The sequence below is a fragment of the Salmo trutta genome, unplaced genomic scaffold (genome assembly GCF_901001165.1).
Source record: "Salmo trutta unplaced genomic scaffold, fSalTru1.1, whole genome shotgun sequence".
NCBI lineage: Eukaryota > Metazoa > Chordata > Actinopteri > Salmoniformes > Salmonidae > Salmo > Salmo trutta.
Genome location: NW_021822792.1, coordinates 18905 through 42832, shown reverse-complemented (window position 1 = coordinate 42832; position 23928 = coordinate 18905). Strand labels below are relative to the sequence as shown.

The 23928-nt window shown below is 42.9% G+C and overlaps 1 protein-coding gene across 1 annotated transcript; it reads right to left on the bottom strand.

Moving 5' to 3' along the window:
* Positions 1 to 9450: 9450 nt before the first annotated feature.
* Positions 9451 to 13109, bottom strand: LOC115184908 (mitochondrial import inner membrane translocase subunit tim16). The gene is made up of 5 exons (XM_029745463.1): positions 12993 to 13109; positions 11362 to 11446; positions 11021 to 11157; positions 10561 to 10626; positions 9451 to 9896 (listed from the first exon to the last, which is right to left on the bottom strand). The coding sequence occupies exons 1-5, from the start codon at positions 12993 to 12995 to the stop codon at positions 9627 to 9629; spliced, it is 561 nt and encodes a 186-aa protein (XP_029601323.1). The 5' UTR covers positions 12996 to 13109; the 3' UTR covers positions 9451 to 9626.
* Between the last annotated feature and the right edge of the window lie 10819 nt (positions 13110 to 23928).

The following is a 23928-nucleotide window of genomic DNA, read 5'->3' as shown; positions in this document are numbered from 1 at the left end:
ACTTTATTTTCCATGACGGTATGTCTATACTTTATTTTCCATGACGGTATGTCTATACTTTATTTTCCATGACGGTATGTCCATACTTTATTTTCCATGACGGTATGTCCATACTTTATTTTCCATGACGGTATGTCCATATTTTATTTTCCATGACGGTATGTCCATTGTTTTGAGAATAGTCACAGTTCTGGTTGTTTTTGTTAGTCATTTGTTTGTTCTTTTGTCATCGATGTTCAGACGAGACATTTTCTGATGTTGAAGTTGCTTTGTTTTCTATTTCTTGTAATGGCTGCTCTGTAACTCAGCTTTCTCCCTGGGCTGGCCCAGGATATGGAGGGGCTGTAGGGATGATGGTCCTTCCTGTCCTGAACAGGGTTGTGTTCATTAGGACATGCAACAGAAAACATAAAAACATGTTTTGCAATGGAAAAGTAGTGTTTCTGAGCATTGGACAAATCCAGATAGTCCCTTCCTTTTTCAGTCCGTTTGGTGCCTAATGAACACGACCCAGGTGAGTGGGGTCAGGGGATGGCCAATTTATAATAATAATAATAAGATATAATCCTCACTGACAATCACACAGTTATAGAAGAGGCCCTGTACAGATCCTCACTCTGTAGAGAGAGTACACACTCTCTGAGTTCATCTATTGGCAGGGTTTACCTCCAGACCCACACACTCTCTGAGTTCATCTATTGGCAGGGTTTACCTCCAGACCCACACACTCTCTGAGTTCATCTATTGACAGGGTTTATCTCCAGACCCACACACTCTCTGAGTTCATCTATTGACAGGCTTTACCTCCAGACCCACACACTCTCTGAGTTCATCTATTGGCAGGGTTTACCTCCAGACCCACACACTCTCTGAGTTCATCTATTGACAGGGTTTACCTCCAGACCCACACACTCTCTGAGTTCATCTATTGACAGGGTTTACCTCCAGACCCACACACTCTCTGAGTTCATCTATTGGCAGGGTTTACCTCCAGACCCACACACTCTCTGAGTTCATCTATTGACAGGGTTTACCTCCAGACCCACACACTCTCTGAGTTCATCTATTGGCAGGGTTTACCTCCAGACCCACACACTCTCTGAGTTCCTCTATTGGCAGGGTTTACCTCCAGACCCACACACTCTCTGAGTTCATCTATTGACAGGGTTTACCTCCAGACCCACACACTCTCTGAGTTCATCTATTGACAGGGTTTACCTCCAGACCCACACACTCTCTGAGTTCATCTATTGACAGGGTTTACCTCCAGACCCACACACTCTCTGAGTTCATCTATTGGCAGGGTTTACCTCCAGACCCACACACTCTCTGAGTTCATCTATTGACAGGGTTTACCTCCAGACCCACACACTCTCTGAGTTCATCTATTGGCAGGGTTTACCTCCAGACCCACACACTCTCTGAGTTCATCTATTGACAGGGTTTACCTCCAGACCCACACACTCTCTGAGTTCATCTATTGACAGGGTTTACCTCCAGACCCACACACTCTCTGAGTTCATCTATTGACAGGGTTTACCTCCAGACCCACACACTCTCTGAGTTCATCTATTGGCAGGGTTTACCTCCAGACCCACACACTCTCTGAGTTCATCTATTGACAGGGTTTACCTGCAGACCCACACACTCTCTGAGTTCATCTATTGACAGGGTTTACCTCCAGACCCACACACTCTCTGAGTTCATCTATTGACAGGGTTTACCTCCAGACCCACACACTCTCTGAGTTCCTCTATTGGCAGGGTTTACCTCCAGACCCACACACTCTCTGAGTTCATCTATTGACAGGGTTTACCTCCAGACCCACACACTCTCTGAGTTCATCTATTGGCAGGGTTTACCTCCAGACCCACACACTCTCTGAGTTCATCTATTGGCAGGGTTTACCTCCAGACCCACACACTCTCTGAGTTCATCTATTGACAGGGTTTACCTCCAGACCCACACACTCTCTGTTCATCTATTGGCAGGGTTTACCTCCAGACCCACACACTCTCTGAGTTCATCTATTGACAGGGTTTACCTCCAGACCCACACACTCTCTGAGTTCATCTATTGACAGGGTTTACCTCCAGACCCATACATTATGTTTATGGTGCTGTCAAAGTGACCATGTGGTCCAGTAGATGGAGTGGTTGTGGTGGTATAAAGGTACATAGCTACACAGACTGGGCACATCAATCAGTGTCCAATTTACACAACACCATCCAGAGGTGAGGATGGGTTCTGAACTTCTGATTGCAAACATAGAGGGCATCTGTTAGGGACTGGGTTTACCAGACCTAGGGCTAGGCTAGACGAAGGGTTTACCAGACCTAGGGCTAGGCTAGACGAAGGGTTTACCAGACCTAGGGCTAGGCTAGACGAAGGGTTTACCAGACCTAGGGCTAGGCTAGACAAAGGGTTTACCAGACCTAGGGCTAGGCTAGACGAAGGGTTTACCAGACCTAGGGCTAGGCTAGACGAAGGGTTTAACAGACCTAGGGCTAGGCTAGACGAAGGGTTTACCAGACCTAGGGCTAGGCTAGACGAAGGGTTTACCAGACCTAGGTTTAGAGGAAGGGATCCCCATGACAACATCAACTGAACAAATTACAATCTGAACATCTAAAATGGTGGGGGGGTGAATGGAGAAATGAATGAACAGGGTAGAGAGAGCCCATCCCACCCTCACCAGGGCCTCTCGTCTCTGAAGTCAGTGCCCACCCCGTTTCTCTCTCACTCCTCTCCCTGCCTCATGCTGCCAGCCAGCAGGGAAACTAGGTCACTGAACTCTGTCTGCTCTCTGCTTTTTGTATATAAATTAAAGCCAAAAGGCTGAACTCTCCCTCTCTAGCCGGTCAGCGGTCGCCACAAAGCTTTTCACCAGAGGAGGGTTAGAGTAAAAAACACAAACAGGCACACACACACACAAACAGGCACACACACACACAAACAGGCACACACACAAACAGGCACACGCACAAACAGGCACACGCACAAACAGGCACACACACAAACAGGCACACACACAAACAGGCACACACACAGACAAACAGGCACACACACACACAGGCATGCATGCAGACAGACAGGGTAAAACACTAAAACATGTATGCAGACAGACAGACAGGGTAAAACACTAAAACAGGCATGCAGACAGACAGACAGGGTAAAACACTAAAACATGCATGCGCGCCCTCACACACACAGTAAACAAACCCAGATATCCAGTATAATCCTCTCTGGCTAAATATGTTTGGGGTTTTTAAGGAGCGGGTCAAAATAAGTCATGCTGCGCCGGAGGCTGCAGTGCTATCTCTGACAAGCCAAGGGAGGATTTGTGCTGTGCAGATTCACTGCATATTTCTATTTCTGCCTCGGCCACTCTTAATCACTGTGATCACACACACGGAGAGTGCTCCACACATGGACACACTCTCTAGCCTCCTCTTTGGTGGCCAGTATTTCTATCTCCCTCCAGGCAGGCATGGTAGGAGCAAACCACCTCCATGTCACTGGACCGACCTCCAGTGTGATTTCAGAGTCAGATGATGTCACCAGTAACAGGTGTTAAGTAGGCTAGGTTTCCCTGGCAACAGTGGAATCCTCAGACATGACTGTTCTCCCAAGTCCAATCCCCTCTGTCCATTCATCCCTTCATCTCTCTCTCCTCCTCTGTCTCTCTTGCTCATTGAGGCCAGAGAGAGAGAGAGGAGTGTTCTGGTAGCGTGGTCCCAGACCTGTTTGTTCAGACTGGCGAATTCATGACAATGACTATAGGAGTTGGCAAGACAGCACAAACAGATCTGGGACCAGGCTAGAGTTCTAGGCTGCTGGGTGGAGAAAGCTGAAATTGACACGGATCCAATTCCAGGTTCCACATATTTCAATATAAAAATAAGCTGTTTGAATCATTAACCCTTTGGGCACGTTCTGTCATGTAATGTTCTGCACCTTTGTCTTCTCCAGGAGTGTTTATATTATAGGGGATATGCCAATTGCCAACAGTTGAAAATGTAAAATGTGTAAGTCAATTCATTCTCAGTGGGTTGATATGGTTCTGTAATTTGCTGGTTTTGAGGACCAATAGCAATAACTTTTATGTTGGATTTATGTTTTCTTTTTTAGAATTAAACCCTATCTGTCATAGTTGAAAAGAAGCGGTACTTTTTCCTGAAAGGGTTAAAAACAAAAAGCTAATTGACGCCAATGAATAATTAAGCTATAACGAGAGTCACAGTATGTGCTTATCACAGGAATATTTGGGGCACTAAATTGTGATAGCTAGCAATATTAGTGCCACTTACAAGGGATGCCATTCATTGACTGAAGTGCCACAGCAGTGCGCAAAGGGTTAATTCAAGACTAAGGCCACAAGAGGCCTGTATCCAAGTTATTTTTTGCACATTTTTTCAGATATTTTAAATGTCAGTATTTTAAAACATATTCCAAGTGCCTTTTATTATAAGTGAAAATATAGAAGATATAAAAGTATATGAAAAATGAAATATATATATATGAATATATATTTTTTCCTGGCATCGTGTTCTCGAGGTTCTTGAACATGCTTCATTTTAGAGTTGTAAAAGTCTCCAATTGGTACAACATAGCTGTGTGCTTCTGTTTTAGAGGAATTTTATTACGATAATGTCAATGGAAAGAAAATGTTTAATAAAGTCGTATTTGATACAATTTATTTGTCATTTTTCAGTTACTACATCTGGAGTGCTGCATCACACACACCACACCTTATATTGTTTTTGAATCACATCTAAATTGTATCTAAATTGTAAGTGTTAAAAATGATTCCATAACAACTCAAGTTTATAACTGGCTTTTTAAAAGTGAGGAGTTGTTGCCTCTGATGACATGCCCTCCAAAGCTGAAGAGGTGCTCCACAACTGAAAAGGATGCTTGAACATGTAGGTACTAGGCAGCAATTCTGCTCAGTGTTAGACAGGAACTGCTGTGTGTCTTCCGGAATGACAGAGAATCAGCCATTGGGATCAGCAGCAGATCTCAGATGTGGGTTGATGAGGAACTACAATCTCTGGTCTTGTGGCCAGTGCACCCTCTATCCATCACTATGGGCACTCTAAAATCTCTTTGTTGATTGGCTAAAGGGCAAAGATAGTGGATAAATGAAGATAGTCCACTCAGGCCGTTTACATTTACATTTACGTCATTTAGCAGACGCTCTTTTCTGGTCGAATTAACTGGGTGTGTCTCCCATAGAAACCAATGCAAGAGCAACTGGGTCTGGTCAACAGGTCTGGTCAACAAGCATTTCCCAAACTCAGCTGATTCAAATAATCAACACATCATCAAGCTTGTATTATTTGAATCAGCTGTGTAGTGCAATGGAAAAAAACTAAACATGCAGCCCTTGGGGTCCTGAGGACAGATTTTGGTTAACACTCTTAGTTCATTGACTTTCATTAAACCATCAAATAAAATACAAAAACACTGAGTGGGGCTTCCTCTTCCATCGCTCCTATTGGGTACCGCTTCTTCTGTTTGATGAGTTCTGCTCAGGCACTTGTCAATGGATTTCTTTAGGCTTTTGTCAAGCTTGCCACTATACTCAGTGGTGGATCAATGTAAGCCAACATTTACACCATTATGGGGAAAGTTTGGAGAATTGGGGGACACACACCCTCAGATGGTTGTAGAGTCCTCTGATGCATGGAATGACTAGTTGGCTTTGACAATGTCAGATCCTTGAACACATCAGTGGCAACATTGACCGGGGTTAGGATGACATCACAACATCAGCAAGGACTCACTTTTTATGGATTATTTCCCAGACAAGCGAGGGTCAAAACTAGGGTTGAATGGCAGGAACCCGGATACCGAGATTTACCGCCCAAAACCACCCCATTTTCCTGGGATAAATAACTGAGAAACCGGTAAATTATAATAAATTATTTATATGAACAGCATGACGTGAAATGGAACTGTTAAATTATATGCGATGTCTAAATATGGCTTCTCTACGGCCTTCTCGCTGCTTGCTGCATGATCAGTCTTCAACGCTCAGTCATCAATCCATGGACAGGCAGCCCACCTCACTATGGAGTGCAGTTCACCATGTAGACCTATCATCCCATCATGGTAACTTTTGTTCTGGTGACAGGTAGGCCTACATTTTCTGCAGCATATCCTATGATGAAGTAATATAAGGACCGAATGGCTTTCGGAGGTCACCTGATTATTTTTATTGTAAAGATATATATGTTTTAATTGTAGCTGCAGAGTTTTAAAACAGCCTATCACTTGAACACCGTTGCTTTAAATCAGTGCACACGCGAGCGCTCTCTTGCAGTCTTTCTCAATTCCATTCAAATTGCATACAAATAGATAATATAGGCATAGATGTCCTAGCCTACCTCTTTCAGGTAGTACATTCAATGCAGTATTTGCGTTATATTTAGGTAATGAATGATGAGTTATGCATAATAACTTCAAATATATAGCCTCTGTCTCTTGCGCAATACGCACGCACCTGTGCTCCGCTGGCCTCTCTCCTAAGAAACGCTGCTTAGCTCTTGGACTCTCATGTGGGAAAAGCTAGACTAGAATAGCTTGCTGGACTTTTTGTTGTTGTTGCGTTTCTTATACCAATAAACTATTCAAAGAGGGGTGCAAGCTCTTGTTTGCGGAATGTTAAATACAGCAGCCAATAGAACTCACGGGGAGTTTGAAAGAGGAGCGAACGTGTGGTGGCGGTAGTCTATAGCAGTTATTTATTCAGACCCATAACCATTCAATCTTCCTGAAGAGATTTAAAAGCCGTCTGCATCTAATTCTAGTCCTATATTATGCAAACATGTCATTAGAATGATAAAGATACGGACAACTAAACGTATTTAATGTAACTGTTGAAAGCGAGGAAGGAATGAAGCAACAATAGAGAGAAAGAGGAGGTAGGAAATAACATTCTGGGAAATATTATGAAATGTATATATGAGTCAGCATACCAATTAGAGACATTTTTATATTTCAAAATTAAAATCTAATTCGCTAGCCTACACATGTAACTTTGTAGGCCGCATGTGCTGCACCAGAATTGCATTTTCTCTCCCAACTTTATTATCATGATTTGAAGGAGGTGCATAATTCAGATTGAATTTATGAACACACCCGAAGTCATAAAATGTCTAGCTAGTAATTTGTTATTCTAGCAAGATGTTGCATAGCAACAGCATCAACTTCCGGTAGACAGGCGAAGCGCTAGTAAGCTCAACTGAAAGAATACCGTTTGTTTACACTTACAGTATACTAAAATGAATTCATACTCATTAAGTATGTAGTATACACATTGTTAGTATGGGTAATTGAACACAGCTCATATTTGTATGCAGCTTTATTAACTCAATGATTTAAAAAATATATATATATTACATTGTTTGCTAACTAATATGTAAACAGGTGGTGATCAAAACAGGTGGGGAACCCTGAATGACGGGTCAACACTGAGCCTATCATATATGTATTGGATAATGGCACAATCATTTGGGCTTTTTTGGGCTTGGGCTCATAAAATGTCTTTAATGTTGGGCTCATAAAATATCTTTAACGTTGGGCTCATAAAATGACCATGCCTCAGGACTACCTGGCCTGATGACTCCTTGCTGTCCCCAGTCCACCTGGCTGTGCTGCTGCTCCAGTTTCAACTGTTCTGCCTGCGGCTATGGAACCCTGACCTGTTCACCGGACGTGCTACCTGTCCCAGACCTGCTATTTTCAACTCTCTAGAAACAGCAGGAGCGATAGAGATACTCTGATCGGCTATGAAATCCAACTGACATTTACTCCTGAGGTGCTGACCTGTTGCACCCTCTACAACCACTGTGATTATTATTATCTGACCCTGCTGGTCATCTATGAACATTTGAACATCTTGGCCATGTTCTGTTATAATCTCCACCCGACACAGCCAGAAGAGGACTGGTCACCCCTCATAGCCTGGTTTCTCTCTAGGTTTCTTCCTAGGTTTTGGCCTTTCTAGGGAGTTTTTCCAAGCCACCGTGCTTCTACACCTGCATTGTTTGCTGTTTGGGGTTTTAGGCTGGGCTTCTGTACAGCACTTTGACATCAGCTGATATAAGGGCCTTATAAATACATTTGATTGATTGATAAAATGTCTTTAATGTTGGGCTCATAAAATGTATGGCTCATCAGGCTCATGTAGCATCGGTCTTGCATTTTCGATCAAATCACTAATCAAAGCCAGACATTGGCCTATTTATATGCTTTTGAATTACACTTCTGGTTTTGGCAGGAAATACCATGTTACCTGGGAGAAAAGTGATTCATTCTTGCGATGGAACAATAACCCTAGTCAAAACAAGGACTAGTATATATTTTACCATTATCAACTAGGAACGCACCATAGAAATGAACTTAAGCAGGGGTGTGTTCACTAGGACTCAAACAGAACCAAATGAAGTGAAATAGGGAGGGACCAACTGTATTTTTCCAATAGAAACTCGTTTTTGTTGGGAAGTGTTTTCCGTTTGGAGTGACCGTTTTGTTTTAAATCGATTTGGAACTAATGATTACACCCCAGGTATCTTATATAGCAAATCAATCAGGTTGCTTGATTGAAGACAGGTGAGGTCAATAGTCTCAATAACCAGTGTCTCCTCTACTGGAATGTGATTGGAGCATCACAGAAACACATAGCCAATCTCCTAATATGGGTACCTAAATGTTAACCTAATTTGGTTAACAAGCTTCCTGAATGAATCAATGGCTGGGTATTTTTGGGGTGCATCTCAAAAGTCTGAAGTGGCTAATGGCTACATTTTTTACATTTTATCCAGAGCGACTTACAGTAGTGAATGCATACATTACATACATTTTTTTTCTGTGCTGGCTACCTCTACTTGTCTCTCTCAACCCATGTAGCAACAGTTGTTAATATAACAATTTATTATAATTATTGTATTACATAACACTAGTTTATTTTGCATTATATTTGGAGGTAACTGTTTTTTAGTTACACAGGATGGCTCTCTACTCCTAGTAACAAAAACTGCTAAATTCTTCCATTATGGAGGCTTACACTACTGGAACCAACCACACAGCGGCAGCATTGTGATGTAGATGTGACAACATGAATGAGCATTTGTTGCAATTTCAAATACTAATGTTTATGACCCAGGTCTAATTCACAGGTTGTGTTCATTAGAGCACAATGCAGAAAATGAGTGTTTCTTATTGGCCAATTCCAGGTATAGAACCTCCCCGATTCAGTCCGGTTTCTTTCGTTTGGTGCATAATGAACACGACCCTGATCTCGTACAGAGACATACACACACAGAGACATACACACACAGAGACATACACACACAGAGACATACACACACAGAGACATACACACACAGAGACATACACACACAGAGACATACACACACAGAGACATACACACAGAGACATGGGTTGAGAAAAGGAGAAGGCTTTTATTGAGGGTGTAATTTACAGTGGGTGGGGTGTAATTTACAGTGGGTGGGGTGTAATTTACAGTGGGCGGGGTGTAATTCGGGGTGTAATTTACAGTGGGCGGGGTGTAATTTACAGTGGGCGGGGTGTAATTTACAGTGGGCGAAGGGGACAGTTCATGTTTCTGGAGTCTGTTGCTTCTGCTCTGGTGGGGGTTTGGGTTGACTGGTCTTCTGCTCTGGTGGGGGTTTGGGTTGACTGGTCTTCTGCTCTGGTGGGGGTTTGGGTTGACTGGTCTTCTGCTCTGGTGGGGGTTTGGGTTGACTGGTCTTCTGCTCTGGTGGGGGTTTGGGTTGACTGGTCTTCTGCTCTGGTGGGGGTTTGGGTTGACTGTCCTGTGTCTGAATAGAGAGCTTCTCATCTAGACGCTCCTTCGCTCTCACCACCTTCAAATACACAGAGGAACGGACACACACACAAGCGGACGGACACACACAAGCAGACAGGACACACACACAAGCAGACAGGACACACACAAGCAGACAGGACACACAATTAATTGATCAAAATCCTTAGCAGTGCACCTCAATACATGGCAAATCCTATTTGTCTACTGTTCTGTTATCATAATGACACATTGACATTGTAAATATTCATTTAGACTACCACCGGATCTGGCATGTGGTGTCCTAATATAAGGCATGATAGTGACTACAGGTCTAGGAGTGTGCGCCGTCACCAGCCTAATTTCAATTATCACCAGGACAGCTCTGTGCAAGGCTCTGTACAAGCACCAAACAGGTATGAAACCCAAGAGACTCAACTTGCCATTACGCCCAATGAATACCTCAAGGAGGTGGTCTGAGTCTTCATAGTCACAAGAAGGAAGCAATTGCTTGTTGAGTCACCTGGTTTCAAGCCTCTCTGACACTAGTAAGCACTGGCTCTCACAGAGATGGAGCCATACTGGAAATGAAACAATGACCTCACCTAGTAAGCACTGGCTCTCACAGAGATGAAGCCATACTGGAAATGAAACAATGACCTCACCTAGTAAGCACTGGCTCTCACAGAGATGGAGCCATACTGGAAATGAAACAATGACCTCACCTTGGACTGTAGATAGAAGGAGCCGCCCACTGCCTTGTCGTTGACTTTAAAAAGGTGTTCATAGTTCTGTTGACAAAGTACAGCAGGTCAGTCATGAACAGGTTGGCCCCACCAATGGCCTGATATGGAAATACATTTACAACCATACACACACTTGTCTGTCTTGTATGTAGGCCACATGAAGGAACTTCCTGTCTTCTAAATTTGTGAGTGTGGCCCTGTCCAGAAAACCCCCTAGCCCACGCCCTACCCCATACACACTTGTGTAAATATGACTGGATAGGGATTAACAACATGCAACATCTCCTCCTAGCCTGTTAGGGGACAAGATGGAGGTACCGGTACATTGTTTATACCCATCCAATCATCTGTGTGTGGTGTTCCTAGGGGAAGGGCTAGGGCAGGGACAGGGCCTGTGTTCTCTGGGTGTTGTCTTCAATGTACTTTAAAGTGTGTGTACCTTCTGGAGCTCCTCAGGGGTGAGCGTGGTGATATTGAGGATCTGCTGGGCCTCCTGTAAGGTCATCCCAGTGAGACTAGAGGCTGCCGCTGACTGCTGGCCGGCACGGCCCCTGGCCTCCGCTGCAGCTTGACTGGCTGCAGACAGAAGAGACAGGGTTGGTCACCTTCTCAGGTAAGGACAATTTATGCAACAGAGTTTGTTTCTCTCTCAACAGAGAGAGAAAGAGAGACAGGTAGAGAAACAGAAAGACAGGCTTATTTTCCCTAAATGAGACATGTTTTCACAGTCCATTTTACATTGAAATATCATATAAAAGCATTGTTGAGTGAGGAACATACCTGCATATTCTTGCCGCAATGCACGTGCAAACGCCCGTCCTACCACCTGCGCCCCCATGACAATGATCTGCGCAAGATATTTAGCCTACACAGAGACAACAGAGAGATTGTTAGTTACACTTTATGTCAACAGAATGCAACAGTCTGGTTTGGCTCAAGAAGGCCTAGTCTTGCGACAGATTACAGCTCATAATGAATGAATGGCAACCGCAATGTAAAAACCCACTTCTCCCCCTCAGCTCACATTAGACCTGGTTAGTTTCAAGCAACATTGTGTTGACAGTCAACATTGTGAACCAGCCATAGGCATACTGTTACGAAAGTATTTCAGATCAGACAGAGCGGGCAAAGGAAGAGCAGGTTTGATGCACGCACAGTGACTACACTGAACAAAAACATTAAAACGCAACATGCAATCATTTCTACAATTTTACTCAGTTACAGTTCCTTTAAGGAAATCAGTCAGTTGAAATAAATTCATTAGGCACTAATCTATGGATTTCACATGACTGTTGGTCACAGACACCTTAAAAAAAAGTAGGTGCGTGGATCAGAAAACCAGTCAGTATCTGATGTGACCACCATGCAGCGCATGTTGTCCAACTCCTCTTCAATGGCTGTGCAAGGGTTCTGGATATTGGCGGGAACTGGAACATGCTGTCGTACACGTCGAGCCAGAGCATCCCAAACATGCTCAATGGGTGACATGTCTGGTGAGTATGCAGGCCATAGAAGAACTGGCACAGTTTCAGCTTCCAGATCCTTGCGACATGGGGCCGAGGATTGTTATGCTAAAACATGAGGTGAAAGACACGACAATGGTCCTCAGGATTTTGTCACGATATCTCGGTGCATTTAAATTGGTATCAATAAAATGCAATAGTATTCGTTGTCCGTAGCGTATGTCTGCCCATACCATAACCCCACCGCCACCATGGGGCACTCTGTTCACCACGATGACATCAGCAAACCGCTCGCCCAAACAATGCCATACACGTGCTCTGCGGTTGTGAGGCCGGTTGGACGTACTGCCAAATTCTCTAAAATGACGTTGGAGGTGGCAATTCTCTGGCAACAGCTCTGGTGGACATTCCTGCAGTCAGCATGCCAAATGCATGTTCCCTCAAACCTTCAGACATCTGCGGCATTGCGTTATGACAAAACTGTACATTTTAGAGTGGCCATTTATTGTCCCCAGCACAAGGTGCACCTGTACATTGAACATGCTGTTTAATCAGCTTATTGCAACACTGGTCAGGTGGATGGATTACCTTGGCAAAGGAGAAATGCTCACTGACAGGATATTAAAAAATTTGCGCACAACACTGAGAAATACGTTTTTTTGTGCGTATGGAACATTTCTGGGATCTTTTATTTCAGCTCATGAAACATGGGACCAACACTTTACATGTTGCGTTTATATGTATTCAGTGTAGCTAGCTCGCTTATTAAAGCAACAATATGAGCCAGCTTCCTAACGTTAGCTACAAAGGTAGAAGACATATCAAGGATACATTACGGTTGCATAAACTAAATTAGACAGCCAAGATTGGCAAGAGAAGCAAGCAGCGTTTCTCCTTCACAGCTTTTCTCATCATGACATAGCGTTTCAAAATACAAAAATAACTCACCATTGCTTATACCCGGGTTTATCCGATTATTTACAGTACAGTACACAATAAGACCGTGGAGGAGCACGGCGTTTTCACATGTACCCCATCAAAGTCGCACTAGGTTCAAAGTTCAAGGGCCAAACTTGGAACAAAGATATTCGAGTTTGAAGAAGATCCACAATTCGGCGCTTTCACTGTATGAAAATACTGCTCTCTAGTGGATGGCTCTTTAAATTGCACCAATCATGTCTTGCCAGCAGACCAGACCTGTTTGCTTACAGCTAGCTGCACTAGGGTCGGACAGCATGACCTCAATCCAGGGATGAGAAATACGTTGTACTACGAATTGTCCCATTGTTGCACCGGAAAGATTGAACGACTGCTCATTTTTCCAGAAAGCTGCCCTTTTAATCCTCATGCTAGGTAGAAAGTGCTTCGAACAACAATGGATAGTCAGCGAATCAGGCTCAGTGCGGGCTGTCATTGCGCTGTGGAAATGTCAGTGACAAATTCATAACATTGCCTGTTTTTTCAGTAAGCAAGTCCCCTGTACAGTACCTGCGCCCATGAGGGGAGTAGGTTAAGTCAAGGTGCCGGAGGTGAGCTTTGCTGAGGGCCCTGAAGTGATTATTGATTTAAACCATTAGCTTTTGAGTACTCAGATGGTAGTAAGGTGTCACTAATCACAGTGGCTGCAGTCCACCGTACCATGCCATCAACCTACCTAACACCAGGCTTGCCATGCAGTCCTTCATCAGTCCTGTTTGGCAATAGGTAAACGCCATTTCATCCACTTTATTTTTCCTTTCCCATTGTTTTCATTCAAGTGAAATAATTGCTTCTATTATCTTTCTTCGGACACCCCTATTGTGGCCTGAGTTGGAAACAGTATTACTGTTGACATTATATTCTAAAATGGTACTAACCACCAGTGGGACATCTGTTATTGCTTTGGACATGATTTTCATGAATTAGGCATATACTTAAAAGTGTTTTTCTCTTGTCTCCGTCAAGACAATAGGATTAATAATTGCTATATTAGCTTACATTAGAATGCACTGGGGAACTAGTGGGAGGGAATTCTAATGCCACTGAATCATTTTGAATGAATAGAGGCCAGGGCCCTCAGCAAAGCTCAGCCCATGTACCTTGACTTAAACTACACCCCTCATGGGCGCAGGTACAGGGAACCTGCTTACTGCCAAAACAGGACTCAGTCTGGTCTTCATACTGTACTGTATAGCAATGTTATGAATTTGTTATTGTGAATTCATTTGCTGTTGTATGTACTGTTTTTGTCCATAGAACTGCTTTTTAAACATGAATGACGATGTGATATGGTGTATTTGTTAAGACAGTGTCCACCAGTTATGTTTTTGGAGCTTGAACAAAGAAATTAACAATTCAACAACAACAATGTTCTTGTATGTGGCTGTTTATTGCCTTTGTTAATGCACCCTTGACAACAATGACATGGATTACCAATTAATTACTGTACTTCAAACGAGCATCCATAGTTCGGGGAAAGTTTGACATACTAAGCCATTCCCCACAAGGGACAACATAGTCCGAACACAGCCTGATTGGCTGTCTATCCTTTGTTGTTCAACACAAGTTCTAGTGCCATTAGCATGAGGATGAAAAGGATAGCTTTTCGGGAAAACTAGCAGTCGTTCAATCTTCCCAGAGTAACAGTTGGGATAATGGAACAATTCGGAGTACAACACATTTCTCATTCCTGTATTGAGGTACGTTTTCCAAGCCATATCTCACGCCGGCTCTGTGGTGTCTTGATCTACACAGTCATGCTGTCTGACCCCAGTGCAGCTCAGTGTAAACAAGCGTAACGGTAGTGTAGGAGCCATTTTGGCCTGTTTATGAGTTGTGTATATGTTGTCTGTCAAGGGTAATCTTTACTGTTTTGTACTCTAGAGGGCACTATATGTTGGGGTCATGGGTCACTGGTCATGTGTGTATATACAGTGGGGGGAAAAAGTATTTGATCCCCTGCTGAAATTGTACTGTTTGCCCACTGATAAAGAAAGGATCAGTCTATAATTTTAATGGTAGGTTTATTTGAACAGTGAGAGACAGAATAACAACAAAAATATCCAGAAAAACGCATGTCAGAAATGTTATAAATTGATTTGCATTTTAATGAGGGAAATAAGTATTTTTTAAAAAATATTTTATTTTTGCATTTTCCAATTAAGAACATTCAAAACAAAAGTGAAAATATGTTAGACAACAAAGGACAAAGTGACGGTAACAGACGAGCGTAATAAAAAATAAAAATTATAAATACGGGCATACATAATACATAAAAAACATACATGATACATAAATCATAATAAAGAGTAAAATAAAAAATAATAATAATGAGACATTGAATCATATGGTCACCTGCTGTAAGCTACATATTATACATTACGTGTGAAACATTATATAAGAATTATATAGAGATTCAATCAATGTGATGTGAGGGGAGATTCTCCATATAGTCAATAAAAGGTTGCCAAATTCTGTAAAATGTCTTTAACTTATTCCTCAAGCAGTAAGTGATTTTCTCCAGTGGGATACAACTATTAACTTCCGATAGCCACATTGCAACTGGCAGGAGGGAATCCAATTTCCATTTCAAGGCAATACATTTCTTGGCAATCGCTAGCAATATTTCTGTTAGCTTTATAGTATGACTTTGCCTAAGATTGGTGTTAGTATAGTTACCCAGTAGACAGACCTCCGGGTCTAAAGGGAATGCAACCCCGTGGATTGAGGATATGGTATCGCATACCCCCTGCCAGAAACCCTGTAGTTTTGAACACTGCCAAGTGGAATGGAGGAATGTTCCTTCATCTGAGCCACATCTAAAACATAGGGAGGAGATATCAGGGTTGAACTTGTGCAGTCTAGATGGGGTGATATAGAGCTGATGGAGGAAATTAAACTGGATCAGTCTGTATCTGGAGTTCAATGTGGATGTAACACCATCCCTGCATAGGTCACTCCATAGGCCCTCATCAAGATCAATACCCAGATCCTTTTCCCATCTAAGTCGGGGTTTATCTAGCTCAGGCAGTGTTAGTACTGACATTAGAGCATCGTAAACACGGGAAATGGTCTTGAGTAGTGGTTGGTCTGCATGGCAGAGTTGTTCAATAGGTGACATCTTAGGTAGGTTCCATTGTCCCTTGAGAGTCACCCTAATAAAGTCTCGTAGTTGTAGGTAGCTAAATAAGTCCCTGTTAGGCAAGTGGTATTTCTGTTTCAGCTGTTCAAAAGACATAAGAACTCCCTCCTCATAACAGTGTTCCAGAAGAGTGATCCCCTTATCAGACCATGGTCTAAAGTTACTATTCTGGAAGAACATAGGGATCAATCTATTGTTCCATAAAGGGGTTTTCGGGGAGAGAAATCCCCCTCGTCCGATAAGCTCATGCAGTTTACACCATGCCAGGACAGAATGTATGATTAAAGGGTTGTCTGTCCTGCTTTTTATAGATTTTCTGTCCCATTTGTAAAACAATTCTGCCCCCGTGTCATCATTCATCTCAAGCTTTTCAATGTTCAACCATGAGAGAGAGGGACCATTGTCAAACCTCTGAGCCAGAAACCTAGACTGTGCAGCCCAGTAGTACATTCTAAAATTGGGGAGGTTTAAGCCCCCTTGACCGTAATCTAGGGTCAGTTTGTCCAGGCTAACCCTCGGGGTTTTGCCATGCCAGATAAACCGTCTGGTCAGCTTGTCGAGAGAGGAAAAGAATGCTGCGGGCACAGGGATAGGGAGAGATTGAAACAAATATAGAAATCTGGGCAGGATATTCATTTTAATCACATTGATTCTACCCAGTAGGGTGAGAGGCAAGTCCATCCACCTACACAGGTCACCCTCCACCTTTTGCAACAAGCCGGCCAGATTGAGTTTATAGAGGTTGTTCAGGTTACCATCCACCATTATGCCCAAATATGTGAAGCCCAGAGGCGACCATCGAAAAGGAAACTTGTGCTTGATGGTATGATGGTCAAAGACAGACAACGGTAAGATTTCGCTTTTATCGAAGTTAACCTTATATCCAGAGAAAGAACTATAACACTGTAGTAGGATCTGTAAGTGAGAGAGGGAGTGTTCTGGGTTTGTTAGAAATAAGACAAGGTTGTCCGCAAAGAGTGATAGTTTATGGGTATGGGGGCCCACCTCAAAGCCATGTATGTCAGGGCACGATCTAATAGCCTCAGCCAACGGTTCGATGGCGAGGGCAAAGAGGTGGGGGCTAATTGGGCAACCTTGTCTGTTCCTCCTATAGAGAGGGAAAGAGGAGGAAGTAATCCCATTGGTAGCAATCCTAGCTTTAGGAGATTTGTAGAGTGATTTTATCAAATTTACAAACACGGTCCCTAAACCAAACTTTTCCAAGACGCGAAAGAGGTATGGCCATTCAACCCTATCAAAGGCCTTTTCAGCGTCGAGGGAGACTGCGACACTAGGTATTTTGTTTTTGTTAGCAAGGTGAATTATATCAAAGAACCTTCTGAGATTATTGGAGGACAGTCTATTAATTATGAAGCCAGTCTGATCTGGGTTGACCAGCAGGGGAAGACATGACTCCAGTCTCTTAGATAGCATCTTGGTGACCAGTTTACAATCTGTGTTAAGGAGAGAGATTGGTGACCAGTTTACCATCTGTGTTAAGGAGAGAGATTGGTGACCAGTTTACAATCTGTGTTAAGGAGAGATTGGTGACCAGTTTACAATCTGTGTTAAGGAGAGAGATTGGTGACCAGTTTACAATCTGTGTTAAGGAGAGAGATTGGTGACCAGTTTACAATCTGTGTTAAGGAGAGAGATTGGTGACCAGTTTACAATCTGTGTTAAGGAGAGAGATTGGTGACCAGTTTACAATCTGTGTTAAGGAGAGAGATTGGTGACCAGTTTACAATCTGTGTTAAGGAGAGAGATTGGTGACCAGTTTACAATCTGTGTTAAGGAGAGAGATTGGTGACCAGTTTACAATCTGTGTTAAGGAGAGAGATTGGTGACCAGTTTACCATCTGTGTTAAGGAGAGAGATTGGTGACCAGTTTACCATCTGTGTTAAGGAGAGAGATTGGTGACCAGTTTACAATCTGTGTTAAGGAGAGAGATTGGTGACCAGTTTACAATCTGTGTTAAGGAGAGAGATTGGTGACCAGTTTACAATCTGTGTTAAGGAGAGAGATTGGTGACCAGTTTACAATCTGTGTTAAGGAGAGAGATTGGTGACCAGTTTACCATCTGTGTTAAGGAGAGAGATTGGTGACCAGTTTACCATCTGTGTTAAGGAGAGAGATTGGTGACCAGTTTACAATCTGTGTTAAGGAGAGAGATTGGTGACCAGTTTACAATCTGTGTTAAGGAGAGAGATTGGTGACCAGTTTACAATCTGTGTTAAGGAGAGAGATTGGTGACCAGTTTACAATCTGTGTTAAGGAGAGAGATTGGTGACCAGTTACAATCTGTGTTAAGGAGAGAGATTGGTGACCAGTTTACAATCTGTGTTAAGGAGAGAGATTGGTGACCAGTTTACAATCTGTGTTAAGGAGAGAGATTGGTGACCAGTTTACAATCTGTGTTAAGGAGAGAGATTGGTGACCAGTTTACAATCTGTGTTAAGGAGAGAGATTGGTGACCAGTTTACAATCTGTGTTAAGGAGAGAGATTGGTGACCAGTTTACAATCTGTGTTAAGGAGAGAGATTGGTGACCAGTTTACAATCTGTGTTAAGGAGAGAGATTGGTGACCAGTTTACAATCTGTGTTAAGGAGAGAGATTGGTGACCAGTTTACAATCTGTGTTAAGGAGAGAGATTGGTGACCAGTTTACCATCTGTGTTAAGGAGAGAGATTGGTGACCAGTTTACAATCTGTGTTAAGGAGAGAGATTGGTGACCAGTTTACAATCTGTGTTAAGGAGAGAGATTGGTGACCAGTTTACCATCTGTGTTAAGGAGAGAGATTGGTGACCAGTTTACAATCTGTGTTAAGGAGAGAGATTGGTGACCAGTTTACCATCTGTGTTAAGGAGAGAGATTGGTGACCAGTTTACAATCTGTGTTAAGGAGAGAGATTGGTGACCAGTTTACAATCTGTGTTAAGGAGAGAGATTGGTGACCAGTTTACAATCTGTGTTAAGGAGAGAGATTGGTGACCAGTTTACAATCTGTGTTAAGGAGAGAGATTGGTGACCAGTTTACAATCTGTGTTAAGGAGAGAGATTGGTGACCAGTTTACAATCTGTGTTAAGGAGAGAGATTGGTGACCAGTTTACAATCTGTGTTAAGGAGAGAGATTGGTGACCAGTTTACAATCTGTGTTAAGGAGAGAGATTGGTGACCAGTTTACAATCTGTGTTAAGGAGAGAGATTGGTGACCAGTTTACAATCTGTGTTAAGGAGAGAGATTGGTGACCAGTTTACAATCTGTGTTAAGGAGAGAGATTGGTGACCAGTTTACAATCTGTGTTAAGGAGAGAGATTGGTGACCAGTTTACAATCTGTGTTAAGGAGAGAGATTGGTGACCAGTTTACAATCTGTGTTAAGGAGAGAGATTGGTGACCAGTTTACAATCTGTGTTAAGGAGAGAGATTGGTGACCAGTTTACAATCTGTGTTAAGGAGAGAGATTGGTGACCAGTTTACAATCTGTGTTAAGGAGAGAGATTGGTGACCAGTTTACAATCTGTGTTAAGGAGAGAGATTGGTGACCAGTTTACAATCTGTGTTAAGGAGAGAGATTGGTGACCAGTTTACCATCTGTGTTAAGGAGAGAGATTGGTGACCAGTTTACAATCTGTGTTAAGGAGAGAGATTGGTGACCAGTTTACCATCTGTGTTAAGGAGAGAGATTGGTGACCAGTTTACCATCTGTGTAAACTGTGTTAAGGAGAGAGATTGGTGACCAGTTTACAATCTGTGTTAAGGAGAGAGATTGGTGACCAGTTTACAATCTGTGTTAAGGAGAGAGATTGGTGACCAGTTTACAATCTGTGTTAAGGAGAGAGATTGGTGACCAGTTACCATCTGTGTTAAGGAGAGAGATTGGTGACCAGTTTACCATCTGTGTTAAGGAGAGAGATTGGTGACCAGTTTACAATCTGTGTTAAGGAGAGAGATTGGTGACCAGTTTACAATCTGTGTTAAGGAGAGAGATTGGTGACCAGTTTACAATCTGTGTTAAGGAGAGAGATTGGTGACCAGTTTACAATCTGTGTTAAGGAGAGAGATTGGTGACCAGTTTACAATCTGTGTTAAGGAGAGAGATTGGTGACCAGTTTACAATCTGTGTTAAGGAGAGAGATTGGTGACCAGTTTACAATCTGTGTTAAGGAGAGAGATTGGTGACCAGTTTACAATCTGTGTTAAGGAGAGAGATTGGTGACCAGTTTACAATCTGTGTTAAGGAGAGAGATTGGTGACCAGTTTACAATCTGTGTTAAGGAGAGAGATTGGTGACCAGTTTACAATCTGTGTTAAGGAGAGAGATTGGTGACCAGTTTACAATCTGTGTTAAGGAGAGAGATTGGTGACCAGTTTACAATCTGTGTTAAGGAGAGAGATTGGTGACCAGTTTACAATCTGTGTTAAGGAGAGAGATTGGTGACCAGTTTACCATCTGTGTTAAGGAGAGAGATTGGTGACCAGTTTACAATCTGTGTTAAGGAGAGAGATTGGTGACCAGTTTACAATCTGTGTTAAGGAGAGAGATTGGTGACCAGTTTACAATCTGTGTTAAGGAGAGAGATGGTGACCAGTTTACAATCTGTGTTAAGGAGAGAGATTGGTGACCAGTTTACAATCTGTGTTAAGGAGAGAGATTGGTGACCAGTTACAATCTGTGTTAAGGAGAGAGATTGGTGACCAGTTTACAATCTGTGTTAAGGAGAGAGATTGGTGACCAGTTTACAATCTGTGTTAAGGAGAGAGATTGGTGACCAGTTTACAATCTGTGTTAAGGAGAGAGATTGGTGACCAGTTTACAATCTGTGTTAAGGAGAGAGATTGGTCTATAGGAGGCGCACTTTAGTGGGGTTTTTCCCGTTCTTGTGGATTACAGTAATTACTGCTTGAGAGAAAGACTCTGGAAAGCAGTTGTCTTCCCCGGCTTTTTGAAGTACCTCCATAAGGTAGGGGACCAACAGCTCCCTAAATTCTTTATAGAACTCTGGAGGGAAGCCATCCTCCCCAGGAGATTTATTAGAAGGTAAGGATTTAATGGCTTCCACCAATTCAGGAACAGAGAAGTTTTCACTCAGGCGCTCTCTGTCTTCCTCTGACAGGCATGGGAGGTTGAGAGAGGAGAGAAAGGAGTCGATCTCTGATAGATCATCGCTTGATTGGGAAGTGTAGAGGTCTTCATAGTATTTCTTAAAGGTATTATTAATTTCGGTAGGGTCGAAAGATATCTCATTAGTAAGAGTTTCTATAGCATTAATTGTCCTCTTACTTTCCTCTGCTTTCAGTTGCCATGCCAATACTTTGTGAGCTTTCTCTCCAAGCTCGTAATAACGCTGTTTTGATTTAGTGATGGCCCTCTCAGCTTGATATGTGTTCAGAATATTATATTTCAGTTTTTTATTTACCAAAAGCCTGTATAGATCTTTAGTCGGGCCTCTTTGGTAGGTTTTCTCCAGCTCGGAGATTTCAGATTCAAGGACATTCAGTTCCGCACCGTGTTTTCTCTTCAACCCTTTAGTATAGGAAATGATCTGTCCCCTCAGATAGGCTTTCAATGTGTCCCAAAGAATGAAACTGTCAGGAGCGGAGGGTTTGTTTGTCAAAGTAAAAATATTGATCTGCTCTTTGATAAATGCACAGAATTCAGGTTGCTTTAGGAGTGTAGGATTTAGTCTCCATCTATATTCTCCATTTACCTTGTTAGGAATGGAGATTGATAATACCAGAGGAGAATGGTCGCTAAGCAATCTGGGGAGATACTCGATATCTAACACTCTATGAAACAGTTGGGTCGATAGTAAAAAGTTATCTATGCGTGTGTGTGTCTTGTGTGGGTGTGAATAAAAAGAGTAGTCCCTATCCTGTGGGTGCAACTGTCTCCAGATGTCTAGTAAATTAAGATCTTTCATGAAATGAGTATTTGACCCCCTCTCACTCAGAAAGATTTCTGGCTCCCAGGTGTCTTTTATACAGGTAACGAGCTGAGATTAGGAGCACACTCTTAAAGGGAGTGCTCCTAATCTCAGCTTGTTACCTGTATAAAAGACACCTGTCCACAGAAGCAATCAATCAATCAGATTCCAAACTCTCCACCATGGCCAAGACCAAAGAGCTCTCCAAGGATGTCAGGGACAAGATTGTAGACCTACAAGGCTGGAATGGGCTACAAGACCATCGCCAAGCAGCTTGGTGAGAAGGTGACAACATTTGGTGCGATTATTCGCAAATGGAAGAAACACAAAAGAACTGTCAATATCCCTCGGCCTGGAGCTCCATGCAAGATCTCACCTCATGGGGTTGCAATGATCATGAGAACGGTGAGGAATCAGCCCAGAACTACACGGGAGGATCTTGTCAATGATCTCAAGGCAGTGATCTCAAGGCAGCTGGGACCATAGTCACCAAGAAAACAATTGGTAACACAGTGTTGTGGTTAGATGAGACCAAAATGGAGCTCTTTGGCATCAACTCAACTCGCCGTGTTTGGAGGAGGAGGAATGCTGCCTATGACCCCAAGAACACCATCTCCACCGTCAAAAATGGAGGTGGAAACATTATGCTTTGGGGTGTTTTTCTGCTAAGGGGACAGGACAACTTCACCGCATCAAAGGGACGATGGACGGGGCCATGTACTGTCAAATCTTGGGTGAGAACCTCCTTCCCTCAGCCAGGGCATTGAAAATGGGTCGTGGATGGGTATTCCAGCATGACAATGACCCAAAACACACGGCCAAGGCAACAAAGGAGTAGCTCAAGAAGAAGCACATTAAGGTCCTGGAGTGGCCTAGCCAGTCTCCAGACCTTAATCCCATAGAAAATCTGTGGAGGGAGCTGAAGGTTCGAGTTGCCAAACGTCAGCCTCGAAACCTTAATGACTTGGAGAAGATCTGCAAAGAGGAGTGGGACAAAATCCCTCCTGAGATGTGTGCAAACCTGGTGGCCAACTACAAGAAACGTCTGACCTCTGTGATTGCCAACAAGGGTTTTGCCACCAAGTACTAAGTCACGTTTTGCAGAGGGGTCAAATACTTATTTCCCTCAACAAAATGGAAAACATTTTATAACATCTTTGACATGCGTTTTTCTGGATTTTTTTGTTGTTATTCTGTCTCTCACTGTTCAAATAAACCTACTATTAAAATTATAGACTGATCATTTCTTTGTAAGTGGGCAAACGTACAAAATCAGCAGGGGATCAAATACTTTTTCCCCCCACTGTAGGTAGCACAGGTGACCAGGAAGGTTTAGCACAGGTGACCAGGAAGGGTTAGCACAGGTGACCAGGAAGGGTTAGCACAGGTGACCAGGAAGGGTTAGCACAGGTGACCAGGAAGGGTTAGCACAGGTGACCAGGAAGGGTTAGCACAGGTGACCAGGAAGGGTTAGCACAGGTGAGAGGAGAGCACATACAGTTCTTACCGTATCACAGATACAGCTTATAGACTGCATCTCTCTGTACCCTTTTCTATAGGAATATGTGTTTTGGAGCCATTTATATACGCAATAAATGGAACTTCACCCCAAAAGACTAACGTTTGGAAAGCTGATTTTTTGTGGACGAGTTACGGACAGCTCTCTCCTGGGCCAGTTCATAGGGAAGCACCACTACAGGTCGGGTCGGAATCTCCTGGCAACATAAGTAGATTTACTAGTTTACCCCTTTTTCTTTGAGATTAACAAACGTTTTCCCCTTTAAACATACTTTTGTTTTAAGCAACAAATTGAAAGACAAAGAAATGGCATGTG

Excerpts from the sequence above, each read along its gene's own strand:
- LOC115184908 (XM_029745463.1), bottom strand. Across the intron at positions 11,158-11,361 it reads ATTGCGGCAAGAATATGCAG|CCAGTCAAGCTGCAGCGGAG; the intron begins GTATGTTCCTCA and ends TTCTGTCTGCAG. Across the intron at positions 10,627-11,020 it reads CCCCTGAGGAGCTCCAGAAG|AACTATGAACACCTTTTTAA; the intron begins GTACACACACTT and ends CTTTGTCAACAG.